Source organism: Grampus griseus (assembly GCF_964374135.1).
Source record: "Grampus griseus genome assembly, chromosome: 15".
Taxonomy (NCBI): Eukaryota; Metazoa; Chordata; class Mammalia; order Artiodactyla; family Delphinidae; genus Grampus; species Grampus griseus.
Genome location: NC_139009.1, coordinates 68,964,186 through 68,989,988, shown reverse-complemented (window position 1 = coordinate 68,989,988; position 25,803 = coordinate 68,964,186). Strand labels below are relative to the sequence as shown.

At 39.2% G+C, this 25,803-nt stretch overlaps 1 protein-coding gene across 3 annotated transcripts in view; it reads right to left on the bottom strand.

The window, feature by feature from the left end:
- The window catches only part of CTNNA2 (catenin alpha 2), a gene marked incomplete at both ends in the record, with an annotated part of 1,036,807 nt that overhangs the window by 773,665 nt on the left and 237,339 nt on the right, over positions 1 to 25,803 (bottom strand). For all 3 annotated transcript variants that reach the window (XM_082672515.1, XM_082672516.1, XM_082672517.1), the window contains one exon: positions 21,141 to 21,407. In XM_082672515.1, the coding sequence (XP_082528641.1) occupies positions 21,141 to 21,407 (267 nt within the window). The remainder of the gene's footprint in view (positions 1 to 21,140; positions 21,408 to 25,803) is intronic.

The following is a 25,803-nucleotide window of genomic DNA, read 5'->3' as shown; positions in this document are numbered from 1 at the left end:
ATGTCATGTTCTCCCCTGAACTCTGTATTTTGATGTACATCTGTTGATGATAATTGAAATCATATAGAGTCTTTGTATGACACCGGAACACAGACACCTGAAAAGGGTTAACCCAACCAAGAAGATAATGGATGCCCATTGGAACAGAATAGAATGTTTATGAAGGCATGCCACGTCTCCTGTGGGGAAGTTGATGTGGCATCAGTCCGGAAGGCTGGGAAGACATTATGGGTAGATATTAGAGAGTCACTAAGATCAAAACAATGAGCATATTCACTTTTGTATCCATTGAACAAACACTTATTTTTTGCTCACCGTATGGATGAAAGTATTAATGAGAGAGACCTGGTCTCTGTCCTTCTAGTACTCACATTTGTAGACACAGAACTGGAAACAGAATAATACACTTACTATTAATATACACAAAGTATAATAGTAACATAAAAGGAATAGTGGCTTAGTTATTGGGAGAATTAGGGACAGTTTCAAAAAATAAAGCACCTTGCTAAGAATGAATATAAATTTATTATGTTAAAAAAAAGGCAAGAGCTCATCAGGAGATCACCTGAGGCCAGATTAAAGGAATGCAGGCCCTGCACACACCCTGATCCTTATCAGCAACCCGGCCCTTGAACCATTGCTATAAAACTCCTCACCAGGGCTTCCCACGTAGCGCAGTGGTAGAGAGTCCGCCTGCCGATGCAGGGGACACGGGTTCGTGCCCCAGTCCAGGAAGATCCCACATGCCGCGGAGCAGCTGGGCCCGTGAGCCATGGCCGCTGAGCCTGCGCGTCCGGAGCCTGTGCTCCGTAACGGGGGAGGCCACAACAGTGAGAGGCCCGCGTACCGCAAAAAAAAAAAAAATAAGGCAAGAAGTTCAGACAGCGGAAATATCATGAGAGGGAATGTGTGAATGAAAAAGCAATCATACAACTGAAGAATAATACATAGTTAATTATGACAGAACTTAGAATGGAAAGTAAGAAAAAGAAGGATCTGAGATGAAAGAGGTAGTTAGGGTTCTACTGAAATGATCTGATGCCATGCTAAGAACTTTAAAGTTTATCCTGAAGATGGAATTTCACTGGTAAAAAAAAAAAACCATAATACCTGATTTCCATTTTGGAAAAGCTACACCAGCAGAGGTGATGGAATGTAGGGGGAAGTGAGGAAGTTATTTCAATGATTCAGCCACAATATGGGCCTGAATAAACCGTGGTCGTAAACACAAAGGTGAGAGAGCTGAGTCAAGAGTTGTAAAAGGAACTGAATTCACAGGATTTCAAGATTAACTGGAGAGGAAAGTGGAGAAGACTCTCAGTTTTCTGGATTGAATGACCACATTCATAAAAGTCATGCCTTTATCTAAAACAAGAACTACAAAAAGAAAGGTTAGGCTTGACAGAGGAAAAGCGCTAGATTTAGTTTGATAACATTTTAGATGTTTAGAAATAATCCCAATTAACATGTCATATATCCAGATGGACACAGGTCTGGACCTCCGGAGAGAAGTTGGGACCAGAGAAACAGATGTGCGGTACATGGGATACCAACCATCAGGCCCTCTAAGCCCTTTAGTGAGAATCAAACAGGGTAAAGAATACAACTCTAGGGATAAACCTCATTTAGGTGGCTGGAAAGAGAAGCAAGCCCAGGAGATGGAGATGTAATGAATGGTCCAAGAGGCAAGAAAAAAAAAAAAAAGCAAAATAGAGTCATTCTTGAAACTTAAAGGATGTGACCTTGAGGAAGAAGCAGTTTAAGGAAAGAGATGCCTTAGCATGACAACAGTTACCTGGAAAGTTAAACCTCCACAAGTGACAGCTTTTTAAGGCAGATGGCTTGATGACTTGATGACTTTTATTTAAGTAAACCAAAATCCAAGATATATTGGTATATATTTATACCTAAGAGCTAAAGCACAGTGCAAGGTCAATGACACATTATTACTGTTGTCGGTGTTATCGACAATTTTGCACCATCAATACCCTTCCACCGTCCTGAATGTAAATAAGTTTCAACAGTAATTATAACCCTTTAACTAAACTGACTGACTCATTTTGCCTCCTCTGCTCTCCAGCAGATACTGTCACTCATTTCTTCTTTCTTCCATTCAACAAATGTTTCTTGAGGGCTTACTTTGTACCAGACTGTTAAGCACCAAAAGTAAAGTTACTATCACTTTTTTTTAATGAGACACATTTTAAAAAAATATGAATTAAAACACATGAAACACATGGGCATTTGCTGCTTTTTACTGTTCATGAAAACTCCATGTGGAAAGTCATGGACTTCTTGAAAGACAGAAGTCCTGTTACTTCTGAGGAAACTGCCATCTAAGGAAGTGCAGCTCTGTTAGCCTTCTTGCCTCAATAAGTGCTATCCACCTGTGTTTGCAGTCCTAGCGGTTAGTATGCTCCTCTTGGTCTCAATTCATTTAGGCTCTTTCACTTTATCTATATTGCTATCTTCTTTACACCACTGAGACTCCTTCTTCTACCCGTTACCTCCCAATCTCCACCCGCTCCAGGATCCAGCAATATAAAAATGACTGGTCCACCTCGCCTACCACTTATCTCTGTTCTGCACATGCAGCCTGTGTAAGGCCTGCGTTACACGTCAGCAGGTCTCAACTGCATGAGTTTAGACTAGTAATACTGTACGTGGTTTCGCGATAGTTATTTATCTCTTAGAGTCCTCTATTCTACTCTAGCCTGGCAGCAGTTAAGTGATAAGGAAATTAACCTTGGGAGGAGCTTCAAGGTGGTGGAAGAGTAAGATGTGGAGATCACCTTCCTCCCCACAGATACATCAGAAATACATCTACATGTGGAACAACTCCTACAGAACACCTACTGAACGCTGGCAGAAGACCTCAGACCTCCCCAAAAGCAAGAAACTCCCCACGTACCTGGGTAGGGCAAAAGAAAAAAGAATAAACAGAGACAAAAGGATAGGGATGGGACCTGCACCAGTGGGAGGGAGCTGTGAAGGAGGAAAGGTTTCCAAACACTAGGAAGCCACTTTGCAGGCGGAGACTGCGGGTGGCGGAGGGGGAAAGCTTCGGAGCCGCCCGCAGAGAGCACAGCAACAGGGGTGCGGAGGGCAAAGCGGAGAGATTCCCGCACAGAGGACCAGTGCCGATTGGCACTCACCAGCTTGAGAGGCTTGTCTGCCCACCTGCCTGGGCGGGCGGGGCTGGGAGCTGAGCCTTGGGCTTCGGTCAGAGCACAGGGAGAGGACTGGGGTTGGCGGCGTGAACACAGCCTGCAGGGGGTTAGTGCACCATGGCTAGCTGGCAGGGAGTCCGGGGAAAAGTCTGGAGCTGCCGAAGAGGCAAGAGACTTCTTCTACCTTCTTTGTTTCCTGGTGCGCGAGGAGAGGGGATTAAGAGCGCTGTTTAAAGGAGCTCCAGACACGGGCGCGAGCCGTGGCTAAAAGCGCGGACCTCAGAGACGGGCATGAGACACTAAGGCTGCTGCTGCCACCACCAAGAAGCCTGAGTGCGAGCAAAGGTCAATATCCACACACCCCCTTCCAGGGAGCCTGTGTAGCTCACCAGACACAGATTGGCTGAATGGGTACAAAAACAAGACCCATATATATGCTGTCTACAAGAGACCCACTTCAGACCTAGAGACACATACAGATTGAAAGTAAGGGGATGGAAAAAGATATTCCATGCAAATGGAAACCAAAAGAAAGCTGGAGTAGCAATTCTCATATCAGACAAAATAGACTTTAAAATAAAGACTATTAGAAGAGACAAAGAAGGACACTACATAATGATCAAGGGGTCAATCCAAGAAGAAGATATAACAATTGTAAATATTTCTGCACCCAACATAGGAGCACCTCAATACGTAAGGCAAATACTAACAGCCATTAAAGGGGAAATTGACAGTAACACAATCATAGTAGGGGACTTTAACACCCCACTTTCACCAATGGACAGATCATCCAAAATGAAAATAAATAAGGAAACACAAGCTTTAAATGATACATTAAACAAGATGGAATTAATTGATATTTATAGGACATGCTATCCAAAAACAACAGAATACACATTTTTCTCAAGTGCTCATGGAACATGCTCCAGGACAGATCATACTTTGTGTCACAAATCAAGCCTTGGTAAATTTAAGAAAATTGAAATTGTATCAAATATCTTTTCCGACCACAACGCTATGAGACTAGATATCAATTACTGGAAAAGATCTGTAAAAAATACAAACACATGGAGGCTAAACAATACACTACTTAATAACAAAGTGATCACTGAAGAAAACACAGAGGAAATAAAAAAAAATACCTAGAAACAAATGACAATGGAGACACGACGACCCAAAAGCTATGGGATGCAGCAAAAGCAGTTCTAAGAGGGAAGTTTATAGCAATACAATCCTATCTTAAGAAACAGAATACATCTCGAATAAACAACCTAACCTTGCACCTAAAGCAATTAGAGAAAGAACAAAAACACCCCATAGTTAGCAGAAGGAAAGAAATCATAAAGATCAGATCAGAAATAAATGAAAAAGAAATGAAGGAAACGATAGCAGAGATCAATAAAACTAAAAGCTCGTTCTTTGAGAAGATAAATAAAATTGATAAACCATTAGCCAGACTCATCAAGAAAAAAAGGGAGAAGACTCCAATTAATAGAATTAGAAATGAAAATGAAGAAGTAACAACTGACACTGCAGAAATACAAAAGATCATGAGAGATCACTACAAGCAACTCTATGCCAATAAAATGGACAACCTGGAAGAAATGGACAAATTCTTAGAAATGCATAAGCTGCCAAGACTGAATCAGGAAGAAATAGAAAATATGAACAGACCAACCACAAGCACTGAAATTGAAACTGTGATTAAAAATCTTCCAACAAACAAAAGCCCAGGACCAGATGGCTTTACAGGCGAATTCTATCAAACTTTTAGAGAAGAGCTAACACCTATCCTTCTCAAACTCTTCCAAAATACAGCAGAGGGAGGAACATTCCCAAACTCATTCTACGAGGCCACCATCACCTTGATACCAAAACCAGACAAGGATGTCACCAAGAAAGAAAACTAAAGGCCAAAATCATTGATGAACACAGATGCAAAAATCCTCAACAAAATACTAGCAAACAGAATCCAACAGCACATTAAAAGGATCATACACCATGATCAAGTGGGGTTTATTCCAGGAATGCAAGGATTCTTCAATATACGCAAAGCAATCAATGTGATAACACCATATTAACAAATTGAAGGAGAAAAACCATATGATCATCTCAATAGATGCAGAGAAAGCTTTCAACAAAATTCAACACCCATTTATGATCAAAACCCTGCAGAAAGTAGGCATAGAGGGAACTTTCCTCAACATAATAAAGGCCATATATGACAAACCCACAGCCAATATCGTCCTCAATGGTGAAACACTGAAAGCATTTCCACTAACATAAGGAACAAGACAAGGTTGCCCACTCTCACCACAGTTATTCAACATAGTTTTGGAAGTTTTAGCCACAGCAATCAGAGAAGAAAAGGAAATAAAAGGAATCCAAATAGGAAAAGAAGAAGTAAAGCTGTCACTGCAGATGACATGATACTATACATAGAGAATCTGAAAGATGCTACCAGAAAACTACTAGAGCTAATTAATGAATTTGGTAAAGTAGCAGGATACAAAATTAATGCACAGAAATGTCTGGCATTCTTGTACACTAACGATGAAAAATCTAAAAGTGAAATCAAGAAAACACTCCCATTTACCATTGAAACAAAAAGAATAAAATATCTAGGAATAAACCTACCTAAGGAGACAAAAGACCTGTATGCAGAAAATTATAAGACACTGATGAAAGAAATTAAAGATGATACAAACCGATGGAGAGATATACCATGTTCTTGGATTGGAAGAATCAACATTGTGAAAATGACTCTACTACCCAAAGTAATATACAGATTCATTGCAATTCCTATCAAACTACCACTGGCATTTTTCACAGAACTAGAACAAAAAATTTCACAATTTGTATGGAAACACAGAAGACCCCGAATAGCCAAAGCAATGTTGAGAACGAAAAATGGAGCTGGAGGAATCAGGCTCCCTGACTTCAGACTATACTACAATGTTACAGTAATCAAGACAGTATGGTACTTGCACAAAAACAGAAAGATAGATCAATGGAACAGGATAGAAAGCCCAGAGATAAACCCAGGCACATATGGTCATCTTATCCTTGATAAAGGAGGCAGGAATGTACAGTGGAGAAAGGACAGCCTCTTCAATAAGTGGTGCTGGGAAAACTGGACAGGCACATGTAAAAGTATGAGATTAGATCACTCCCTAACACCATACACAAAAATAAGCTCAAAATGGATTAAAGACCTAAATGTAAGGCCAGAAACTATCAAACTCTTAGAGGAAAACATAGGCAGAACACTCTATGACATAAATCACAGCAAGATCCTTTTTGACCCACCTCCTAGTGAAATGGAAATAAAAACAAAAATAAACACATGGGACCTAATGAAACTTCAAAGCTTTTGCACAGCAAAGGAAACCATAAACAAGCACAGAATGGGAGAAAATATTTGCAAATGAAGCAACTGACAAAGGATTAATCTCCAAACCTTACAAGCAGCCCATGCAGCTCAATAACAAAAAACCCAATCCAAAAATGGGCAGAAGACCTAAATAGACATTTCTCCAAAGAAGATATACAGACTTCCAACAAACACATGAAAGAATGCTCAACATCATTAATCATTAGGGAAATGTAAATCAAAACTACAATGAGATATCACCTCACACCAGTCAGAACAGCCATCATGAAAAAATCTAGAAACAATAAATGCTGGAGAGAGTGTGGAGAAAATGGAACACTCTTGCACTGCTGGAGGGAATGTGAATTGGTACAGCCATTATGGAGAACAGTATGGAGGTTCCTTAAAAAACTACAAGTAGAAATACCATATGACCCAGCAATCCCACTACTGGACATATACCCTGAGAAAACCTTAATTCAAAAAGAGTCATGTACCAAAATGTTCATTGCAGCTCTATTTACAATAGCCCGGAGATGGAAACAACCTAAGTGTCCATCATCGGATGAATGGATAAAGAAGAAGTGGCACATATATACAATGGAATATTACTCAGCCATAAAAAGAAACGAAATTGAGCTATTTGTAATGAGGTGGATGGACCTAGAGTCTGTCATACAGAGTGAAGTAAGTCAGAAAGAGAAAGACAAATATCGTATGCTAACACATATATATGGAATTTAAGAAAAAAAAATGTCATGAAGAACCTATGGGTAAGACAGGAATAAAGACATAGACCTACTAGAGAATGGACTTGAGGATATGGGGAAGGGGAAGGGGAAGCTGAGACAAAGCGAGAGAGAGGCATGGACATATATACACTAACAAACGTAAGGTAGATAGCTAGTGGGAAACAGCCGCATGCACAGGGATATCGACTCGGTGCTTTGTGACCGCCTGGAGGGGTGGGATAGGGAGGGTGGGAGGCAGGGAGACGCAAGAGGGAAGAGATATGGGAACATATGTATATGTATAACTGATTCACTTTGTTATAAAGCAGAAACTAACACACCATTGTAAAGCAGTTATACCCCAATAAAGATGTTAAAAAAAAAAAAAAAAGAAAACAAAAAACTACAAGTCAAACTACCATATGACCCAGCAATACCATTACTGGACATACACCCTGAGAAAACCTTAATTCAAAAAGAGTCATGTACCCAAATGTTCATTGCAGCTCTATTTACAATAGCCCAAAGATGGAAACAACCTAAGTGTCTATCATCGGATGAATGAATAAAGAAGATGTGGCACATATATACAATGGAATATTACTCAGCCATAAAAAGAAACGAAATTGAGCTATTTGTAATGAGGTGGATGGACCTAGAGTCTGTCATACAGAGTGAAGTAAGTCAGAAAGAGAAAGACAAATATTGTATGCTAACACATATATATGGAATTTAAGAAAAAGAAAATGTCATGAAGAACCTAGGGGTAAGACAGGAATAAAGACACAGACCTACTAGAGAATGGACTTGAGGATATGGGAAGGGGGAAGGGTAAGCTGTGACAAAGCGAGAGAGTGGCATGGACATATATACACTACCAAACGTAAAATAGATAGCTAGTGGGAAGCAGGTGCATAGCACAGGGAGATCAGCTCGGTGCTTTGTCACCACCTAGAGGGGTGGGATAGGGAGGGTGGGAGGGAAGGAGATGCAAGAGCGAAGAGATATGGGAACATATGTATACGTATAATTGATTCATTTTGTTATAAAGCAGAAAGTAAGACACCATTGTAAACCAATTATACTCCAATAAAGATGTATATATATATACATATACATATATATTATACGATGATCCACTGGGAACAAACTTAAGTCTATTTAGTGTTGTTTTTTTTTGTTTGTTTGTTTGTTTAACACTAAAATTGAGAATACATGGGCATGGATTAGTCAAACTTAGATAAATGATTACTTTATTTAACCATCTAGTTTTAAGGACACAATTTTTCATGGTAATTACTGTGTGAAGTCAATATCTGGGGAGATTTTGTTGTAACTACAGCCCTCCATTAAATTAATAATTTTTTGAACTAGTCAAACTAGTCAATTTATGGGTGCTCTGATGTCACCCCTCTTATAAAAAATCTGTAATTCTTTTTTCGCGGGCCTCTCACTCTTGTGGCCTCTCCCGTTGCGGAGCACAGGCTCCAGATGCACAGGCTCAGCAGCTATGGCTCACGGGCCCAGCCACTCCACGGCATGTGGGGTCTTCCAGGACCGGGGCACGAACCCGCGTCCCCTGCATCGGCAGGTGGACTCTCAACCACTGCACCACCAGGGAAGCCCAAATCTGTAATTCTTAATGGAAATAATTTGGGAGAGATTCTCTACTGTTTGTCTGGGCGTGTGTGTGTGTGTGTGTGTGTGTGTGTGTGTGTGTGTGTGTGTGTGTGTGTGTGTGTGTGTGTGTGTGTGTATAAAATAAGGTTGCCTTTAACCATTTAAAAATAAAGAGTTTGTGTGCCTGGGAGAGACAGAGAGAGATGACAAATGACACAGCAAATGGAGAAAAATACTAAGCATAGGTAAATCTAGGTAAAGAATATGTGGTATTCTTTATTTTTATATTTGCAACGTGTCTGCAAACAGAGTTTTAAATTTTTTCAAGCAAAATATTTTTCTAAATTAAGGAATATTAGTGAGAGAAAGCTTGGGAAATGAGAAGTACAGGGGAAAAATACTCATAGTCACTGCTACCTAAAGAAAATATCTGGGAGATATTCAGGTTTTTTTGGGTATTTTCACTACAAATTTGGTTTTTCATATCTCCTTACTGCATAAATAAGATCTTAGGTGCTAGAATGTTACTATTAAGTCTGCCTTTGCCTTGTGTCACTTCAGGTTCATTTTCTGCTCCATATTTTAAAAGTGAACCTGGTATGTAGGCTTGAGAGAATCTGGAAATAAAAACAGCCTGCATCCACATGCCAAAGGGCTGCTACACTCTGCGGGGTCAGTGACAGATAAAGTACATTATCTTTTCCAACCTTAGAGATCTTCTCCTCCTTCAGATATCCCCAAATGTCATCTTCAAATCTGTGACAGGTCTTTGTAAAAAAAAAAAAAAATTGTTCTGCAGAAAACTTTTTTTCTGATTGGTGATGTTTTTGTGCTTAAAGACTGTGCCAAGCCCTCAGTGATCAGAATAAGCTGAAGAAGCATTATGGAAGATGCTATTAAGTTATTTTCAAACAGAGAGATGCACATATATGTTTCTAGTGCTTTCAGAGGAGCAACCGAAGCAGGGACCTGGGAAACAAGCAGTGTCGGCTCCAGAATTTCCTCCTAGGACAGTTTTAGGAGAGGGAAACTGGTTGGGAGTAAGACAGGACCTGCCTGGAGGCTGCATTTGCACAGTGAACATATTCTTCTACTTAGATTGTGTGATTATTGGGGTATCTTTAGGGAGTTGATGGAGATGGTAATGATAACACCTCCCACCCCATTCTTCGCCAATACAGCTGAAATCAAAAGACTTGTATTCCTCCTTTGGTTATGAGAATAATTACTTGTGTTGAGTTTGAGCAAAATGTTTGATCTCTCTGGAAATCCCTTCTTACATTTATAAATTGGCTTATATGGACTAGACCGGAACAAAGGGACTTTTAGTACTATTAATCTTTGATTTTCTGAATTAGAAATCCCTGTATTAGAAATTTCTATATTAGAAATTCTCTCTGACCTGTAAGTTTATATTCTAGTCTGGGAAATATAGGTCCATCCTCAATCTAGAACATGGGGAAGTCTTACTCCTCTCCACAACTGAGAATCCTGGAAAATTTCAAGAGAATATTAGTGATAGAAAAGCTGAGCATTAATCAAAGGTAGGATTCAACACTGTCTTTTCACACTGCTTTATTGTTCCCTAGTTTTCGTATTACATCTTTAAAACAAGTGGCGTGTCTTGCTAATTAATTGTGCTGAAAAGATATCATGTTGTAAAAGAACACGTTAGAAAAGTGATAAATTCGTTTACACTGTGGTCCCTGGGGAGAGAAGGAACCATCATTTCATCCTCTCTCCCCACCCCTTTCTCTCAGTCGCCCCTCTTCCTTCCAGGTGTACTATGAGCATCTCAGAGATACCCAGACCTGAAGAAATCGGACGCTTAATGTGAAGCGAAAGGTGGCTTTCACTACATCAGAAGCCAGTAAAGCAAAGAGAATTTCCAAATAAACACAATGAGAAAACTTACACGCTCAGTGTTAGCGCGGGACGTACAAGTTCTCACTTTAAGACTCATCCTTCAGCCAGGTGGTTATTTAATCTCTGCTTGGGTTTTTCCCCTGTGATGCAGAATTGGCCACCTTTCAAGATTGCTTATGCTTTGGCAACATGGATGCAACTAGAGATGATCATACTAAGTGAAGTCAGAAAGAGAAAGACAAATGTCATATGATATCACTTATATGTGGAATCTAAAATATGACACAAATGAACTTATCTATGAAACAGAAACAGACTCACTGATATAGACCTAAAGGATGGACTTGTGGTTGCCAAGGGGGAAGGGGGTAGGGGAGGGACGGACTGGGAGGTTGGGGTTAGCAGACACAAACTATTGCATATAGAATGGAGAAATAATAAGGTCCTACTGTAGAGCGCAGGGAACTATATACTATATCCTATGATAAACCATAATAGAAAAGAATATAAAAAGAACATATATATATACACATATATATATATATCTGAATGACTTTGCTGTACAGCAGAAATTAACACAACACTATTAAACAACTATACATCAATAAAAAATACTAATAATTTTTTTTTTTTTTTAAAGATTGCTTGGGCTTCCCTGGTGGCACAGTTGTTGGGAGTCCGCCTGCCGATACAAGGGACATGGGTTCGTGCCCTGGTCCGGGAAGATCTCACATGCTGCGGAGCGGCTGGGCCCGTGAGCCATGGTCGCTGAGCCTGCGCGTCCGGAGCCTGTGCTACACAACGGGAGAGGCCACAACAGTGAGAGGCCCGCGTACTGTACCGCAAAAAAAAAAAAAAAAAAAAAAGATTGCTTATGCTCTGGTCAAACCTTCTTTGGAGGCTGTTGTGCATGATGGTGTAGATATGGCCGCAGAAGAGTGAATGGTATTACTGTATCTATAACTACTGTCAAGTGACATTAACAACTTTTCGATCAGGTACTGATCCCTAAGACTTTTCTAGGAAACAGCTTTAACACTAACTTTGGGTAGAAGATGTCTGGCTGACATTTCTGTTAAGAGAGGTAGGAGAAAAAGGTAATAACTAGCCTACCATGGATTAGGCACCTATGAATGTTCATCCCATAAAATTACTATCACAATCTTGAGGAGTCAACATTATTACCCCATTTTATAGATTCAGAAGCAGAGGCATAGAAGGAAGAGTTCTGTGGCTGGATTCAGACACGAGCTTGTTTTGTTTGCCCTACACCGTGATGTCATATTGTCCACCAGCGTGACTAGCGTAACCAGGAGGATGAACACGGGACTAATGCCCTCAGTTACATCAGCTGCCTGCAATTTTTTCTGCCACACGTGCATCCATGGGTAACCATTTCCCTACCGCCTTAGCTCAATGAATGTGTGGAATAAGAACAAAACAGGGTATCAGAGAACATTTGGAGAAATGAACAATGGGACTCAATAAGTTGTAGTAAAGTTTCCCAAACATGCTGCTGGAGAAGTTCGGGAAGTATGTTAAGGAATTTGTTTGATGAGAAATCCAAATGAGTGTTTTAGGAAGAGCTGTGTGTGTGTGAGTGTGTAGTTCACCACAGAATCAAACTAAATCTTAAAAATGAGTACCAAGTACATCCTCATTACTGTACCATAGGAAACACACAAGAAGGGGAAGGTATAATTCTGGAGGGCTAAGTACAGACAAGCACTCTAACACAAGAAATCATAAAAAAATAAGACCAAGGAGGTGAGCATTTTAAAGAAATCACACGTTTCACCACTAAACAGTTCACTAGATAAAAGGACTTGTTTGGTTCCCAAATTTTATAGTATGGCTAATAAATAAATGATAATCAAAATCATATTTGCCATCACATATTTAGACAGTTTAGAATATGATAATCAATTATGTCAATATTCACTGTTAGATTTAGTACTAATTATTTGAAATAAAGGTGAACTCAGATCCACAGAATCAGTCAATATTCTTAAAGGAGAAAAATATTATCTTGGGGAAAATATAGGTTCTTACATTTTCCCTTGTGAAAAGAAATAGAACTTGATTGGAAATATAATACTTTTGATTAAAGACATCAGGGAGGCAAATAAATGAGGATTTGAACCACAATTTTCAAGAAGGATATTTCAAATATCATTCTGCTATTTTGCGCAATGACGTTTTGTAGCTCCATGTTTGCTAATTGAAATGTAGAAGAGAAATTAAATTGTCTTGGGATATTTCCTTGGTGTAATTATAATAAGACATGACAGAAAAGTAAATGATGCTATCAGGAAATACTCCTAGGCTTATAACACCTTATAAAGCTAAAGTTTCTGGGAAGCAAGAAGACATGGGAGGCATCAATGTTCCAGAATAAGATTTCTCAGCAATAAATGATGATACTGGATAAATGGGTCCCTGCTTCCTGGCTCAGGAAGAATACCTTGTCCCAGATGTTGGCTGACTGTCTCACACTCAGCCAGTAGAACCCCTCAAAACTCCACCCTGCCTTGAGCATCTCTTGCTATAAACTCATTTGCATCTGTATCCATCTTTACCACCTTCCCAGGGCTACGAACTTTTCCAAAAGGGATTAATGCAACATCCACTGTATAACATTAGTTTACAAAAGCTGTCATAAGCAGATTAACAGTTCTCTGAAGGCAGGCTACACCCTCTCCATATTTACATCCCCTGAGTTTGGCTGCATAGCATGTATTTAGGTTGTGCTATGTTTACAGTTAGACAGAAACCCACTGGAGTATGGTTTAATGTTCTATTTGGCCACCAGATGTCAGTGTGTGATAAAGAATGCTAAAACACCACCGAATGTTTCTAGCTAGGAAGGATTAAAAGTACATTTTGGTGAGTTTAATTTGTCAGAGTAAAAAAGGGAAGATCGATTCAGAGAAGATATGAGAATTGCTGGACCCTACTAACCCTGTTATTACTATTACGTCCTACCACATGGGAAAATGTCTCCACTTTTTTAAAGTGTGTGTAAAAGTTTGTTGTTTTTTAAAAGTAAAATAAACATTAGCAAGCACACACTAATTGGAGCTCGATTAAACATAAATAGCTTAAACTAAATTAGAAAAATCCTAGATATTGTAGAATTTGGAATAAAATGTTCAAAATATATATCTATAAATTACCAGGCATTTCATAATTATATTGGGAGGAATGTAAGTTAAGTTAATTAAGAGCCAGAAAAAAGAAATCAATGCAAGAAAGTTATATTACATAAAAAAACAAATATCCCACAAAAGACTGAAAATTCTCAAGACTTCACAACTGGACCTGTAAAAATGTTTGTTTTTTTTTTTTTTACATAGTTAAAGCTTACTATACAAAGCATTAACTCTTTCAATAAATGAAAATAAGAAGTACAGTCCTCAAGGTCTGTTGATTCTACTCCTTCAATGTGGTTCAGATCCATCCACTTCTTCCCATTCCTGTTCTCACAATGTCCTCAGACATTCATAACCTCTCGCCCTAATCACTCTCGCTGCACTGCAGCCTTGCCCTTTTCCAATCCATTCTCCACTCTGCAGCCAAAGAGATATTTAAAAACACAAATCTGACCATGCATACATTCCCCTGCTTAGATCACCAGCAACTCCCTAATGCCTTCAGGTTGAAGCCCAGCCCCTTTCAAGGCCTACAAGCCTCTAAAAGCTTCCTCCAGCTCACCGACTTAGCCAGATTTCTCCCTGGGCTCCAGAACCAAATAGCTTACGTTTCCTCTACCCACCACACCTCTGCATGCAAGGATGTTCTTTCTGTCTGAGAAACAGTCTCATTCACACTCATCATGTTAATTCCTACTCATGCACCACGTCCTCCAGGAATTCTTCTCTGATTTCACCCTCCCTCATCTCACACCTGCCACACACACACAGAAGGTTAGGTGCATACTAGGTATATAGGTGCATGCCACAGCATTTAAGCACTGCAGTAACTATACCTGTTCAGTAAGCATTTCTCCTTTACACCTTTATGAATGATCTTAGCTCTCCTGTGCCTAGACCTTATTCCAAGGCTTAGAGATGTTATCTCCGTAACTTAAGGTCACACATCCTTTGTTACTTACAGGGCTTTAAGTAGTAGCCAGACATTTGAATCCAAGTTCTGGGCTCTTCCCAATGTCCTAGGCTACTTCTAAAAGCCAATTAAGTGGGAACCGCTTCGTAGGAATATAGTAGAGAGCATTATTAAGGAGTACTAATACATGTATTAAAGAATAACAGACATAATAACTGTACAGATATTAAGCCTTCAGAAATATTGGCATGAACTCAGACAGGCAGAAGATTGCTGAGCTTGCCTGCTCCATCTTTTTAGCACCTGAATTAGAAATCTTAAATTGCTTTTCAAAAGTTAAATGGTCCTGCTTACTGGCTTTTATTTGTATGCATTTGTCCCTCCACTTTGCTAATTGCTTTAGAACATGAGCTACATCTTGCATTTTCCTTACCAGTGTGTTTACAGTATTTTGATGGGGCCCTCTCCTCTCCTCTCTCCACCCTCACTCTAATGTAAACAAATACATAGAAAACTTATGATCTTCTTAACCCAATATGGGGGTTACCAGATGTCTGCAGTCAGAATAACTTCACAGAACATCAGAGAAGGAGATGAGGCCTGGGGTTAGCCTCTCTGATCAATAACTATGTTGATTTCCACAGCCAAAGGGAGGGTTAGAACTGGGAAAGGACTGAATAAGAGGCTCTGTGAAATGTACTTCTCCAAGGAGACCTTCCTCCTTGCCTGATGTTGTAGAGACCATGAAGCAATAAAACCCTTTAAGAATCCCTGAGCCAGCCAGAATTCTGGTTCATGGCTCCTTAAGGGACTAGCGCTTCCCCAGGAGCATCTATCTGGGCCTGGTAACAAGAATAAGAAATAATTATTTCCTATTCAAAAATATGAAGAGTGATATTTGGAGAAGGGGGTCAACAGAAAAACTCTACTTCAGATTCCTTCAGCATAGATCTCTGAGGTCATGTATTTGGGCCTGTGACCTAAGTGATCTACATAGCCCTCCAGCTCTCCACTGGAGCTATATGCCAACCCTGGATCCCAAACCCTAGTCCAGGGTTGTTATTACTCTCAGGTACTCAGAAACCTCTTTTCATGTCCCAGCAATGAGCTGGGGTCCTGCTGTGAAGTGATTGCTGTCACCTGGACTCCTGTTCCTTCACCTCTTTCTTTGGACTAAATCTCCTAGAATCTGAGTGCACCCGCTGAGGACAGCACACAGTTGGAATAACCCTATAGGGAGTAAACACTGGAGCACGAAGCTGCTTCCTGGGGTGTGACAATTCTCTCCCACTGTAGTTAGGCTCAATCCCTTAACATTGTCAGATTATAGATCCTTGCCGTCCTCATCCACCTGTGATACAGATGTCTCATCATTCCTCATACTCACACTCCAACATTCCCACCCACTGAACGCCAGATCAGTGAGAGAATTAGCACTGGATCAAGAAATGAAAATGTATTTTAAAAGAAGGAGAAAAAAGGAAGAAAACCTAAAAGGTAGAGGGGAGGTATGAAAAATTAGGCAGAAATAAACATGGCAACTTACACAGGGTTGGTATGTCATGGTGACATTTCAGCTCAATGTGGTTGAGACCAGGCTGTCCTACTTCTCAAGCACAGATATTTAAATCTTGCAGGTGAGAAGTAATACAGTGAAAGAGAAAGTATAGTTAATACTATTCAATGCCACCCTCTTTCCAAAGGTGAAGCAGTCAAGAACTAGAAAATAAGAGCACAAAGATTTCATGAGTGAACGTTCCCTAGAGACCCTCAGACATAGTATCACAGAGGAAGGGCAGGAGTAGAGGGTAGACGACAAGGCTGAAAGAGGTAAGAGCTAGTCAGAGGCCAAGTAGATTAGAATCTACTTCTTAACTGTAAGGAAAACAGAGTGAAATATGAGAAGATGGTAAGTATGGTAGTCTAACATTTTGTTTCATTTTCTTTTTAGGTTGTAGAATACAAATACATTTTTTCTATAGGCTGAGGGAACCAAACAAGTGGAGTAAGAGAAATTAAATGTAAAAGCAAAAGAGAATTATTAGTCAAGCCAATTCCCAGGGAAATGGAAAAAGAAAGAAGCAAAACCACAAGTAGAATGCTTAAGATTAGAGGACTTCGAGATTAAGGTTAGAGGAATTGTCTGATTTAAAAGAAAATAATAACTGTAAAAGCAAAATAGCTATCAATTATGAAGACTGGACCGTGAATGGTGTCAATTTCTATTTTTCTAAAGTATCTTCATCTACAAAAGAAAGCTTCAAAAAACAAGGCACGGCATCCTCTCTTTTCTTTAAAATAATAACGAGATTCTTTAGGAATAACTTTTCATCTTCCTTTCTCCCACTCTTGGAGGTTTTCTAGCAGTCAAAATTGACATGATAACATGATTTACTTCTGAGCAGTCACCACATTTTTCTAAATTCTTTTCAGTATCCCTTAGTAGATAGCTTCACTAGATAAAATTACCTATCTCAAGTTGCCACATTTTAAAAGAGGTTGATTTTTCCGTTGATTAGCAATCATTTTACTTTTTGCTGTTATATCATTAGAGACTCTCTTGACAGTTTCAAGTTGTTAAAATACTGGGTTTTTTTCTTTCAGTCTTTTACTTTATAAATCACTACATCAACCCTTCATGTAGGTAGGATAATAATGCCAGAAAATAGGTCACCAAGCATTGAGCCATAATTGTAACTATATAGTTATACAACTATAACTAGGTAGAAATCAATCCTATAATTTTAGACAAATGAATGCAAAAATACTAATTTTTGCCTTGTTCTTAATCAACTGAGAAACTCGAAGCCACTTCTGCATCCTACCTCCCAGAAAAACTGGGTTTAACACAATGATGACTATTATTATGAAATGGTCTGGACTTCAAATTCAGCATTAGGGGATGACTGAAAATATATTTTGTATTTGTACGGTTCTTTTCACTTCAGAATCTCAAAGTTGCTTGACTTTTTCAAATCCCTATTACATTGGCAAGCCACCAAACCAAGCACCGGTAAGGGATATTACCAGAAAAGTAAATCACAGGAAGTGTCAGTGAGTTTCCCACCCAATGTAATATCAATTTGTTTAATATCTGAGAATAGCATTTAGGATTTAAGACAAATGCCTGTGAATTCTAAATCAACTTCAAGTCAATACGCCTGGGAAATAAAAAATACCGAGGTACTCATTATGCAAATATAGAACAGAAATGTATAATTCTGTTACAAAGAGAAATGGAACATTATTTTAGTGAGAGATTTTCAAATATCATTAAGGACTGTCTAGGTTTGCTGGTGTCAGAAATGATAAAAAACCTACAACTGGTTAATTACATTATATCTTTAAATAATAATATTTTACTAGCATTACTACTTTTGAGAAAGTACTGAAATCAATTTCATTTACTAAATAACTGTTTTTAGAGAACCACACCAAATGGGATTACTATCTATGAATTGCTAATTGAGAGAGCTCCACATGTTGATTTCTGTCAACATCTGAGAAATACAATTTTAAACATTAGATAATGTTGCATGCAATTTACATAGCTTGAGAACTAATATACATTTAATAATACAATATTACTTGGTTAATATACTAAGCTAATATAATATACAATTAGTTAACATATAAGATACTGAGTTAATATAAGTAATAAACATCACTTAGTTAATATTTATAATGACACATAGCAACAGATAAAGTTAATAAAATATAATTAGTGACTTAGTTAATATGCCACTTTTTTTATAAAAAAAAAATCTTTGACTATTGCATTCATATGTTAACCTCCCAAAGCCTATTTGTCCATAATGAGAAGATACCAACCTATTAGAACAGTTGGAAAGTACTCCAACATACTTTACTAGTAGACTTTTCCCACATGGCCTAAGTTTTATTTTCTGAATCCAAAGCCATAATAACCCAAATGATGCCTCAATTGTTAAATTCACTGCAGGTAAAAGCTCCTTTTAATGAAAATGGTTGAGATACAATGAAAATGGTTGAGATACAAAGAGAATGGGAAGCTGCAGTCACCACGCTCTCGGGCAGAAGGCGGCAGCAGGTGAAGAGTCTGGACATTCCTTCAAGAGAGTCCTCTGTATGCTGCATATCTACTCTATTACCAGGTTCTCACTTAGGCTTTATTGTTTACTTTTTGATTATAAAATAAACTATGATTATAAAAGTGTAATTGTGTCAAAATCTAAATATTCTTTAATTTTAAAAAGCACCATTTCAGAGCTTCCCTGGTGGTGCAGTGGTTGAGAGTCCACCTGCTGATGCAGGGGACACGGATTCGTGCCCCAGTCTGGGAAGATCCCACATGCCACGGAGCGGCTGGGCCCGTGAGCCACGGCCGCTGAGCCTGCGTGTCCAGAGCCTGTGCTCCGCGACGGGAGAGGCCACAACGGTGAGAGGCCCGCGTACCGCAAAAAAAAAAAAAAAAAAAAAAGAAAACATCATTTCATAAAATAATTTTGTAGTTAATGTTATAATTTTCTATTCTGTTTAACGATGAGACAATTTTATTCTAATGCACTCAGTAAAAATTAAGTGGCATTGTAATGTGTTAATATCTGAGTGCATGACCTGCTCATTTTTGTTTTTTTAAATTATGGGTTCATTCATTCTTAACCCAGAAAAAATAAAAGGAAAAAAAAAATTATCATCACTCTGTCAAGTTCCAAAAAAACCCTCCTAGAATTTTTATACAGATTGTCTGAATATTATAAAAACTGATAGGGTCAATAGTTTTTCCTACCTGGGATCATGACATCATTTACCAAAAAGTACAACTTACCCCTCAGTAAAGTAATATAATTTTCTATCTTAGATCCTCTACATTTGTATCAGGATTATTTCTAACATAATAAAGAAATAAAATTAAGTAGTGAAATAAAGCCAACAAATTATTTTTATTGTTTACTTTGTGAACAGGATCTCTTTTCTATTATTCTATTTTTTTTACATTATGGAAATCTAGTAACTTCTATATCTTTATTTTAAAATCAATAACCTCACTGAAGTATCTTATTAGTTCCAACGAATTTTCTGTTGTCTCCTAAAACTTTGTGAATACACTACATGTTAAGGCCTAATTTCTGTGGTAAATACTTGAAATTTATTGTATTTAATCCTTATTTTAGAAACTTTGGAAATAATAAATATATGGTCTGAGTTCAATATATGTATTTTTTTTGACTAACTGAAAAAATAAAAGAAAGAAGAGAGATGCCTGTGAAAACTGGAAAGAATTATCTGTGTATAAAGTGTTATAATTATCCTTCCTTTATATCATCCATCTCCATACCTTTAACAATCATTTGCTCCTGGTTCTGTTTTCTAGCAGGCAGCCAGTCATCTCCTGCCAAAAATTCATGTCAACATATCCAAAAGCAAACTCATCATCTTTCTCCACAGCTGTTAAGTAACCAATTCTTCTCCTATGAATTCCTGTTACATTGTATTTTATCACTTAAAGGGTTTCAGTACATTTCTGCATCCTTCATCTCCTCTAAGGGAAAATATAACTCTTAAAAGCAGATACTAATTATTTATAAATGTTTTTAGCTCACAACACATGTAGGCTCTCACTGAACATGGGATGAACTCAACTGAATTCCACCTTCTCACAGGTGGGCTATATCCTGGCCCAGGGGCAGTGAGAGCTGTCATCCCAGGCTGTTGATGACATGCATCCTCTCCATTCATTCGGCTGCCATGACTATGGCACAGTGAGCCATCCTTCTACTGCTTCCCTCATTGGGACACACCCCTAGAAATAGTAGGTTCAGAATGTGGGTCGTTCACGGGACTAGCAGAGGTGCCACCCAGAGAGGCTGATGCGAGGAAGACCAGGATCCCGGATGGGATGAGAGGGCAGTGGAGTCTGCTCACCACTGATTGAAAATGAAGAAATTGAGAGCAGTTCTTCACCCAAACAGCATCGAGGCAATCCACATCTACACTGCCTATGACATTTGCCTCTTTAATTATAAAGATCATCCTGCAAATGATAAACTGTCTCTAAAATAGCCTGTGGTGTAGGAAAGTTACAGTGTTCAAGGTTTCTACCTGCATGGGATCAGGTCCTCTTTAACACAATTGTTAGTTCCCTTAAAGACCAGTAAACTAGGTTCTACCAAGATGTCGGATTCCTAGTAACAGTCATACATCAAGTAGTTTAACTTACTATCAAAAGCCTCAAGAGAGATAAATCAATGTATATTATCTTGGTGGCCTTTCATCCCAAAACATTTTTTTCAGTGAAAACACACGCCCTTCTGGGTATATCACCCAGATGCTTACGTCAAATTCGTTCAGAGCCGCAGCCAGCTCCCCGATGCCCGTGTGGCCTTTGGCTTCGTCGGTGGGCGAGGTAGCTTGAGCAGCATTGGAGATGCCGGCAATGGCCTCCTGCACTTGTTTGAACACGTAATCTCGGTTGGCTCTGGTGGCGGCAACATCTGGGTGCCGGAGAAAGGCTTGGGAGGCTGTGTACAGCATTGTGGCGTTCTTCTTTAGAGCCCCTCGGGCGGCTGCCATCTCATCCCGACAATGAGGGTCCTTCAGCTCCTGTGTGTGCAAAACACAAACCCGTCACTTCCATGAAGCTTGCCATGGAAGTGTCTGTAATAGAGCTTAAAGTCACAGACATCTAGGACCACTGAATTTTAGAAACCATCTCCTCTCTCTTCTCTCTAGCTGCCAAGACTTTGCACGTACTGTTCTTTCTATGTGAGATATCTGAGCATCCCTCTTCCACCCTATCCTTTCCCCTGATGGGGCCCATCCTCTGAGAACCTACTCTCCATACAACTCTCTAAGATACATCCCCTTCTATCTGCTCCCACAAGACCCTCTTCCCTCCTATCATTAATACTCCTCAATGCTTTATTGTATTTACTTATTTAAGTATATGTCTTTCTCCTAAACTGTATGCCTAATGAGAGCAGAGAGCCCTAGCTATCTTGCTCAGTGGTTCTTTAGGCAACAGCACAGTATCTAGCCCATGAAATGCATTCAATAAATATTGCTGCAAGAATGTCAAAACTGAGCCACCAACAAGGTAAGTGGCTTGAATGGATCAGAGTTAGTTATCAGCAGATGGAAAACCCAAACTTCAGTTTTCTGATACTGTGCCTGACTCCACATTCAATTACAATCGCAAACATGGGAAATCGAACTCCTCTGATTTTGCTCAGTGCATCACTGTCGCTTCATTATCATTTTCAGCACAGGGTTTGTTTTTTTTAAAACTACTTTTGATGGCGGATCACTCATTTGAGTTTAGGGAATAATAAAAAAAATAGATCAAAGATGATTTGCTTTCTTAGTTTGGGATGTCAAAATAGTACCACTGGAGAGTCTCTTTATTTTCAGCTTTAAAGGGTATTGTTAAGAAAAGGTTCACAGCATTTTGGGAAATGTTAAAGGCAGTACTGTTCTCTGAGGACCATGTAGGACTGCCAGCTGAGTACCTCTAGGAGAAAATTTCTCTAGCTTCAAAATCTATCATTAGAGGGTATTTGAACCACTGGGGTTCTCTTCCTATTTGTTCACTTGGTACATGATAGATGGATGACCTGGAAACAGTGAATTACATCTCTTCCATGGGTCAAAATCATTCTGAGACAAGCACATTATATTTGATATCTAAGATTGTCAGGACAAACGGACATTAAGTAGTAAATAACTAACTGAGCCATCTATCCCCCTTTGCTTAAGCACTAACAGATCTATGCCAGCCAACACAATTTCTAAATTGGGATGACTTATTTTTAGCCCTAAAGATCAACACAGATAAATGGGGAACCAACATGCGAGGGTATCCTCTACACTGGTCAATAATCTAGGTGGTGCAGGTAGAAGTTTCCTCCCAACTAGTCATGAAGGGTCTTATTAACCTCCAGAACACCTGGTCCAGAAACCTTAGACTCCATTCTGGGATATATCTATACTAAAAAAAAAAATCTAAATATGAAAGTGAGAAATAGGGGGTGGGAAATTCTTTCCATAAAGATATTTTTAGAAACATTTTTAATCACATGAATAAAACCTGTAAACAATGTAAATGCTGATTTATGAAGAATTGGTTAAGTAGACTACTGAAGTTTTCATTTGATGGACTCTTTATGTGGATATTAAAAGAAGTTTCTATAAAAATAATAAAATGGGTAATATTTATAAGATAAATAAAGAAGAACATTTTACACCTATTTGTATGCACGGTATGATTGTAAATATGTTACAATATGAAGATAAACAACTGAAAAGTAATATACCAAAATATTAGCACGACCCTTCTGCGGCTGGTAGAGTGTTATACAATTTTTTTTCTTCTTTTAATTCTACTTTTTTTCCTACATTTTCTTGAAAGAGTGTGAAATAGCAATTAGTTAAAACAAGGTTTATGAGATAAAAATAAATTATATTTATGGGCATTCTCAGATGAATATCTCATATATTACTGTGGATTTTAATACCAGCTGCATGCTGATGACTTGTTTCCATCTCCAACCCACATCTCTCTCCTTTTGACATTTCTACATGGATTTTACAAGCATCTCAAAATCAGTGCATCTAAGTATGAAATCTTGATCTCGAACCCTCACTGGTCCCTTTCCAGTCTTCACCCATTCAGTAAATTCCTCACCATCTATCCATTTGCTCAAACAGAACCTCAGATGTGAACCGGTTGCTGTCACTCTCTAAACTCCCACAGCCAATTGCACAGCAGGTCCTGAGTGTTCTATTTTCAAAATAAACGTGGACTCCTTACGCTTTTCTCCACCAGTACTGCTGCCAAGATATTTGAGACCACCACTGAGGCAGAAAAGACACAGCCGGGCCCCAGGACTGCCTCCTCATGTACAGGCATGAGTCAGAAGGCAAAGCTACCTCCTTGTTTTGCCCTTACTGAGGCCATGATGCATGGAGGAATGGCATCTAAAACAGAAACTTTGTAGCATCTGAGCAAGAAATTCTGACCATGAAAAACCATGGAGCATGTGCAATAAAAATGCACAGGTTGCTGATGACCCTATAGGACCTTCCACGTGTGGCACTCAACTAGTAAGGGACAATTTAAGGGAAAACAGCTCCTAGAGTGCATGTAGGGTGGCTTCAGGAGACAAACGCACAGGACCAGAAGCTGGTGCAACCTGGTGCAAATCCAGGCCACACCTCAACCCTCTGCTCAAAGAATATTCCCCCCTAATCAAAAAGACCCCCACCCATTCAAAGTGCTAAAAATAAGACAAAAAGGGGATCAACAACCCTGGGTGGCACCCCTCACTCTAGAGGATGCCCACACGCTTCTCTGAGTGTGTAACTTTTGCTTCTGTCCTGAATAAACTGTGTCTTTGTTCTCTTTGCGCCTCAGACTCAGTGTGTGTATTTATTTTTTCCTCTGTGTTTTGTGTTCCTCACCAAATTCTTTTGGACGAATTGAACGAGAGCCTGAACTTTTGATAAAGATTTTCCAGAATCACCAGCATCGCTCACCTAGATGACTTCAGCCCCCTCCCAAATACAACTAGTCTCTCCTCTTCCATGCTACCCCCAGCTTTGCAACGTACCTAGAATAACATTAAACTGTAAATCTGAGACTTTGATACCAAACTCTGAACTATTCAACTACTACCCATTCACTTACAATAAAATCCAAACACTCTACAAGACTCTGAGTGTCCTGGCACCCACCCTTCTCCCCAGCCTCCCCGTTGGTCACTGAAATCAAGATTCAATGCATTTTTTTTTTTCAGTTGTTTAAACAAGCTCAGTGGCTTTTGGGCCTCAAACCTGTGCTTCAGAGTAACTTCGCTCCTAACCACATTACATTGTGGGCTACCACACAAGATTCCACTTGAACAAAGGATTCTGCTGATAACAAAATACTTAAAAATAATCGCCTGAACTAAAATCATGACTGTGTGCCCACCACAAAGGACACTGGAAGCTCTTTAGGGGAAGGGACTAGATCTTGGTCAATTTGTAATACGGGTGTCACTTCAGTCTGGCACAGATGATCACTCAACAAATGTTCACAAGAATTCTCCTGTTGGTCACAGAGAACCTTAGAAAAAGTCACTAGGAAGTGCCCAAAATGTTGAAGAATCCTGAGAACAGTCAAAAAGATGGGTGAATAGGATTTTAACTCACCTCTCCACATTTAAAGATGTTTTTTTCTAAGAAGAAAGAAAAGGACACACTCTTTGGAAACTAAATTCTGATGGTACCTACTGAACAAATAGAACTGGCTAAATGGAGGGTGTCATCCTGAGACAAAAGGGAGGCAAAGAAAACCCCAGGTCAACCACCTTCATCAAAGTGACTCGCTACCTGTGCTCTCCCTCCCCTGTCCATTCCCTTCTCTCTCTCTCTTTCTCTCTCTCTCTCTCTGCCTTTTCTCTATTTTTCTTCATGTTTACTTAATCTCTTTGATAAAAGTTTCACTGTACATACTACACACTTGGGGTGTGTATATGCACGGTGCTGTCCACAGGGCTGGGAGATAAAAAGTGAGGGCTAAGGGCAGTGCCCAGGGAGTGGCCACACCACAGTTTGATATTCTTTATATTTCAATCGGGAGCTTTTCCAAGTGTGAACAAAAGGTTAGAGTGTGGTCAGACATAGAGAACAGGCTTGTGGTTGTGAAGGGGGAGGGTGGGGGGGGGAGTGATGGAGTTTGGGGTTAGCAGATGCAAACAATTACACATGAAGTGCAAAACAACAGGGTTTTGCTGTATAGCACAGGGAACTATGTTCAATATCCTGAGATAAATCATGATGGAAGAAAATATTTAAAAATGTATATATCAATATATGTATAACTGAATCACTTTGCTGTATAGCCAAAATTAACACAACATTGTAAATCAACTATACTTCCATAAAAAAATAAATATAAAAGTCAAAAAAAAAGAAAGGTTAGAGTGTGGTAGGGCTGGCGTGGTGGTTCCCACCATTG